This window comes from Drosophila simulans, chromosome X (genome assembly GCF_016746395.2).
Source record: "Drosophila simulans strain w501 chromosome X, Prin_Dsim_3.1, whole genome shotgun sequence".
Lineage (NCBI taxonomy): Eukaryota > Metazoa > Arthropoda > Insecta > Diptera > Drosophilidae > Drosophila > Drosophila simulans.
The window spans coordinates 6,947,116-6,953,427 of record NC_052525.2 but is presented as its reverse complement, the minus strand read 5'-3'; the positions used below and the strand labels follow the sequence as shown (position 1 = coordinate 6,953,427).

At 40.0% G+C, this 6,312-nt stretch overlaps 2 protein-coding genes across 2 annotated transcripts; one reads left to right on the top strand and one right to left on the bottom strand.

The window, feature by feature from the left end:
- The first annotated feature begins 1,406 nt into the window (after positions 1 to 1,406).
- On the top strand, positions 1,407 to 2,083 carry LOC27206777. Its single transcript, XM_016182589.3, has 2 exons — positions 1,407 to 1,821; positions 1,877 to 2,083. The coding sequence occupies exon 1, from the start codon at positions 1,531 to 1,533 to the stop codon at positions 1,648 to 1,650; it is 120 nt and encodes a 39-aa protein (XP_016038415.1). The 5' UTR covers positions 1,407 to 1,530; the 3' UTR covers positions 1,651 to 1,821; positions 1,877 to 2,083.
- A 3,380-nt stretch (positions 2,084 to 5,463) lies between these two features.
- On the bottom strand, positions 5,464 to 6,276 carry LOC6725360. Its single transcript, XM_002106341.4, has 2 exons — positions 6,004 to 6,276; positions 5,464 to 5,933 (listed from the first exon to the last, which is right to left on the bottom strand). The coding sequence occupies exons 1-2, from the start codon at positions 6,247 to 6,249 to the stop codon at positions 5,622 to 5,624; spliced, it is 558 nt and encodes a 185-aa protein (XP_002106377.1). The 5' UTR covers positions 6,250 to 6,276; the 3' UTR covers positions 5,464 to 5,621.
- Between the last annotated feature and the right edge of the window lie 36 nt (positions 6,277 to 6,312).

Below are 6,312 nucleotides of genomic sequence, written 5' to 3'. Positions count from 1 at the left end.
CAAAATTTCCACAAGCGGTAAACTGTATTGGTAAACAACAAAACGGAAAACTTGTGCTGCATTTGGCTTTCGGTACTGGGTTCTCCCCTTTTTTCCGTCAGAGTTGCCACCTGCAAAAAGGAAGCAACCAATTTAGTGTGGTTGTGTTTGGGTGCTGTGATCTATTGTTGGCAAAGCAAACTTTGCAGCATACTTGAAGGCGCCACCCACATACATAGCTCTTATTCCCTGGATTTGTCTGTGTATATTTCGGTGTATTCGTGTATGTGTGCTATAGACATTTGTGAGGTATCCCTTAAATACCAATTTATGGCACAAGCAGATAAAGTCCCAAATCTGCACTTAATCTTTTGCATTGTTTAATTTCGACTCATTGAGTTGGAGCGCCAAAAATGCCCCACACTTGGATTTCTCTATTTCCTAGCAAGATTGTGTATGGGTGATTGTGTTTGAGGGGGCGTGTGGGCGTGGCCATATGAATGGGCATTGTTCCGGGCCGAGAAGCGGCGTACTTAAGTTGCCTGGGAAATAAATCGCTGTTGACGTCTACAATGTGCTACACAGAGAAGAAAAAAGTTATAAAATGTGCGCAGTTTTACATCTATAATGTCCATCATATACCAAAATTGTATCAAAAATTACCATAAATCATATTAGCCAAAACTAGTTGTAATATAAATATATTTATGCGTAATTTTTTTTTCTGTTCTTTGGAAATCAAAGGGAAATAAAGTGAGGAGAAAGTTTAGACGGTGGGGGGGCTATCCGGTTTGCTTGTGTGCAATATTCGATGCTTCATTGCAACCACGGCAACAACAAAGACACGTCCTTGCTCAACAGGCGCAACAGTCGTCCTTGCTTCCTTCTTCCTTCCTTGCATTCAGCCTTCCTTAACCCCGGTTTGCCCGCTTCTCGGGCTCGATTTTGCGGTTTCCATGGGCGGCGTTTGCACAAGGATACGGAGAAGGGGGTCCTGAATCCGGGTCTTGGTCCAACGCAAGTTGTTCGCTAGTTAAAACTTACAACTTGCGCGTTATTTCCTGCCACACACACACACACACTAACACACACTTTCTCTTTGAGAAAGGGGTTCGCTTCACCCTTCTTCCGACCGCAACGCCCTCCGTACTTAAGGTGTTAACGCAAAAGCTTGACTCATAAAATATTGAAAAAGCCGCAAAAACTTTGCACCAAAAAAGCTCGGGAAAATACACATAGGTAATACAGAGTAAAATGGTAGGGGATAAAGGGAAATAGGGGGCCAATTGTGGCGGATTGTTGGAACCCCAAATTGAACGGTTAAGTGGCGGAGTCAGTGAAACATGCTTCTTCTTGTTTTTTGCTAACCAATTATGTTATATTGATATTTATTAAATTTATAATTTAATTAACATTCATACAACATATGTTCACTTTGTCTAGAACGTCAGAATAATTTCGTCCCTGGAATAAAAAAATGTGGAAGTAGGACCCCGTTCGTAATTGGTTCAAGTTTTTGTTGACTTCGAGATCTCAAACAATCCACCAGCCATGCCCCCTGGCCACTTAGTCCTACTGCAGTTCAGCATGCACTGTTTCAAGATCATTTTCATCTATTGCATCTGTGTTAATGTCCTGGAACATCTAGTCCAAAGGGTCCAGGAACACTGAGCTGGATAATCCTGGGGGCCAGAATACGGAATCAATAAAAATGCGGCATCTATTTCAAAATTGTATTGTTCTTTTTTTTCCTCTTTTTGATGGCAAATATTGCATTTATACCCGCAAAATGTGGGCTGACTTTTTTCATCTCCACTCGAGTTGAAAATCGATACGATTTACGTAAATTACACATAATTTTTAATAGGCTTTTTCATCAGACATAAATTATTTCCAGCATGCAAAAGCAGTCGCGGAGAAAACCCGAAACGGAAATTTAAATTACCTGCAACGTAATTACACAAAAGAATATGCCAATAAAAATGACTTATGTATCAATTTCCTTTACGACACAATCCCAGACGAAATGGGGAAGATGATGACGATGATGATGATAACAATAAAAAGGCAACGTAGCACAAAGCGAAAAATTTTCAATTTTATTTTTATTGCCTTATTGTGTATCAAATATTTACAATTATTTGCCCCAAGTACCATGAAAATGAGCCAAAAAGGCGCTCAGACGAGCCGCGGCAGATATTGTTGGGGTAGCAGATAAATTCAAATAAATTTTTGGCATTGCACTGTAACCAAGGTGGAAATGATGAGCCGTTTTCGTGGAAAGCGGGCGGGGGGGCAACGCCCCCACAAAACTACAGACGTGAAAAAGTTTTCGATCAAAAATGCGCCAGAGAAATTACACCCGCTCTTCGCTTTCTTCACTTTCTACGAGTATTCGTTTAGTGCGTCGTCTTTCTCCCGGTGGCGGCATTAAAATTTTATTTTAATGTCATCGAGACGTTGATTTACAGCCACGAGATTCTCGGTCTGTGTTTTTGTGTGCGCACGGCAGGCGAAATATAATTTTAATAATATTTTATTGCTTCGAAAAGTGGTAATAGCGCGTAAAATGCCAGGGCTGGGAAAATTGTTTTGCAATGGGAGAAATTCGGAGCTGGCAAATGTGGTAAATATCCTGTAGGACTTGTTAGAAAACATGTGAAAGAATACAAAAAAATTACTAATTAATAGAATAGTGTGTATTTATAACCTATTTTAAGTACTTTAGTTATCTACGCATTGAATCGCCTTAAATGGAAATACACTTTCACGTCTTTGTCCCTTCAGGATACATTTCCCCCCCATTTTCTTTCATTCATGTTAACTGTTTATTTCTGTTGCCATTTTCGCTGGCAAAGGAAACCTTGCCAATTGAACGGGTTTCCATCAATTGGAAACACATTTGCCGAGAGCTTTTCCGCATTTTCCCGCTCCACTTCCGTCTGCCTTCGCTATTTGGTTCATTTAACAACAATTATAATGGTTTCCACTTTTGGCATTACTTTTAACGGTTGTCTACATTGGTTTTCCTCGGCTTTCTGTTTCTTGTACATATTCTTTTTCTTTTTACCTTTTGCAAGGCAATCGAAGAGCTTGTAAAACTTAATGAAATGAAACCTTTGAAAAAGCCAACCGGAAAAGGTGAATGAAGAGATTGGCTTGGCACTTTTCGGCTTTTCCGAATCTATTTTAAGTAATATTTATGTGACTTTACCACCCACTTCATCCTTCGCGCGCACTCTCTTCACCAATTAATTTTTATTTATGTCTGTATGCGTTAATATATATTTTTTGGTTCGCTTTTCCCTTATCAAACAAACAGTTGGCAAAATGATAAATGCCCTTCACCCTAAACCCCCTCTCTTTGGTAATTTAATATTTTTCATTTTTTTCCAAAGTTGGGGGGCTGCTAAAAAATGACAATTTTTAATTATCAAATGCGTTTAATGATAAAAATTGTCTAAGCGAACGAACGGACGGGGGTGTGGCAGCCACTTTCCCAGCTTTTAATTTATGATTTATTTGTGTGGGTGGCGGGGCGCCCATAATAATTAATATTGCACACAAGAAAATGCCAGAAAATACAAAAAAAAGCGAAGCGAACCTAAGAGAAAACAACGAAACAGAAGGCGGGCAAAGGCGTCGAAAACAATTCCCCCGAGGGGGTGGGAACATTTTTTCATAAATCTTGAAGGCGAAGACAGTAAGTGCAATGTCATTGAGGGAAAAAAAATATAAAGGGGTAGTAGGGGGAATAGAAAACAAAACCCAAGCCCCCCTTGAAACCCCTGCTTCCATCGCGACCACATGTCGTCTTGAGCCTGCCGCGAACACAAAATTAAAAGTATTTCTCGAATTATTGTTAATGATGATTAAAAATATGTGTACCTGCGGAAATGAAATGGCAAGAAGGTGTGGATTGTGCAGGGACTACACCTGTCCCCAAAGCGAACACATGCTGCCATCTCCATCTTGACTGAATCCGAGTTCACATTTGACTTTGACTTTTGGTAAGGTGGAGAAAAATGCGTTTTCTTAAAAGAAATAATATAATAAATATACATTCTAGAATACGCAACGGATAAGGCAGAGAAATAAAATATGTACACATTCATTTTTAAACATACACATAATTTTTTATTAATTTATGCTGACATCCCTCAAGTTAAAATATATCTTCCTTATTATTAAAATGAGCCTGTTTGCCATTTATGCATTCGCCAAGGGAAGATCCATTCTGTGGGTGGTAAAGAGTTGAATGCGGCGTGTGGCGGCACTCGATAACATAATTATCTGTCATAATCAGTAGGCGTTGAAATGTGCAATTTAAAGAGCAATTTAATGCGCGCCAGCAGCCAAAAACAACAACACCGATGCAGATACAGTCGCAGCAATATAGATACAGATACGGATACGGTTATGGATGGCGGATACAACTACACGTACAGATGCAGATATAAACACAAATCACCAGGCAGTTGCAGTTGCACAAAAGCGCAAGGGCGTCGCTGCAACAGCAACCGGTTGCACGGGGGTGGAAATCAGGGGGGTTGCCTAGTGCCACGGCTGTGGGGTTTTAACAGTGGCGTAGTTGGTTAATTTACAATGGGGCAGCATCTTTGCCAAGCAAACAAAAGCCCTTGTTTACAAGAAAATCAGTTGTGCAGTATTTTTCCGTATTCAACTATTTCATCAATGCTTTCCTCTTACACGTTTCACAACATATTAGACCTTGATTAACTTTCCCCTTTTGACACTACGCCACTGTAGGTGTTTGCCAACGTCTAAAGCATTTCGGTGATTGTGTCAGTTTGAGTTTTTGCAAATTTGCATCGGATTATTGCAATAAACATAATTATGCGCGCTGCATATGATTTTTCAATTAAACACATGCCAACCCTGCGTGAAAAATCCCCTCTTTGAGGGGTTATCATTGTGGACTCCTGGGTCTTTCTGCTGGGGCGTGGCAAATAAAGGGTTAAGCTGGCTTTTTCGGTGATGGAAAACGGGGGACTAGATATTTGATACCGAGGGATTCTGGGATGACATGACCAACCAATTGCTGCTCGTTGCGGGTGTTTGTAATGCATATTTGTTAATTAAGTGTCGCATGTGTGTGAAAAACCCCCAAACACCCAGCATGTGGTGCCATTCTAGCGGTGCTTAAGTGGAATCAATGGATTGTAATGCAAAGATAATCATTTTTAGCAAAAAAAAAACCTAACGAAAAAAAGTGGCGCACATATAATTATATTTATTCTGAAGAGCCTTTGCCTTGAGTGGGAAAATAACAGAATGGGGCGTTGCCAATGAGACATATGCAAACGCACTCAACAGGATATTGCAGAAATTTCAATTAGATGAGGTGTTGAAGCTGAAATTTTGCGGTGCAATTGGATTTGTGTTTGTCATTTCAAGCGAATTGCACTTGATGACTGGCTACCCCATACTTATTCCTAGCAGATCGTAAGCCATAACGAATTATTTTTGTCTTTGAAAGTGAAGTCATTATATTGATATTCAAGGTAAAAGTAAACTTAAATATGAAGAAGAAGAACGCTTGTCGTGTCATATGGATCCACCCGGAACATATCAAAAATCACTATATAAAAAAAAAATAAGAAAAAAAAATTGATATTCCCTTAGGTTAGGGTAACAGTAGCCACAAGTCCAGCTACTGGGACCTCACGATCCAACAAGGATAACTGCAACAGGTAGTCGCCTTTGGGTGCATTGTCTGGTAGGAAATTGGTCTCCATTTCGTAGTTATCGATGGTATATTTGCCTTTCGGAAATGGGCATGTATCCTGATCCGGTAAATTGGAAACCTTTTGTATGCTTGGATACGAGTCCTCATCCTCTTTAATGAACTGACAGAACGGTTTTTTAACAGCCATTACCATCGAACCCCTTTGATTGGCATTGGCATCGTAGACATAAACCATGAGAACAATCTAAAATGAAATATATAAATGATTGTTTAACAAAAGATTGCAAGGAAAGTTGCTCGGATAAGTCACTTACCTTCTGCTCATCTGCCATATTGAGTTTGAATTCAAAGTCCCCGCTAACCACAAATTGATTTCGTGAGACCTTTTTCATACTCAGCGTTCCCCAGTCCACCCAATTCTCCTGATTTTCGATGGTGTCGTCCATCGTAAAGGTGTTTAGCTCCACACTGTACGGCTTTTCGGCTCCACAACTGTGAACCAAGAGTATCGAAAGCAATAGAGTAATTGGACCCATTCTGAAACGGATGGACCCAGCCATTGTGCTACTGTCACTACAATGTCGGTTGATCGAATAAATCTCCAAATATATATGTCTACAAAG

What these genes read in the sequence shown, in the direction of transcription:
- LOC27206777 (XM_016182589.3), top strand. Translation starts at nt 1,531, where the DNA reads ATGCCCCCTGGCCACTTAGTCCTACTGCAGTTCAGCATGCACTGTTTC.
- LOC6725360 (XM_002106341.4), bottom strand. Translation starts at nt 6,249, where the DNA reads ATGGCTGGGTCCATCCGTTTCAGAATGGGTCCAATTACTCTATTGCTT. An exon ending in ATATGGCAGATGAGCAGAAG is followed by an intron (nt 5,934 to 6,003) that starts GTAAGTGACTTA and finishes ATTTCATTTTAG; the next exon opens with ATTGTTCTCATGGTTTATGT.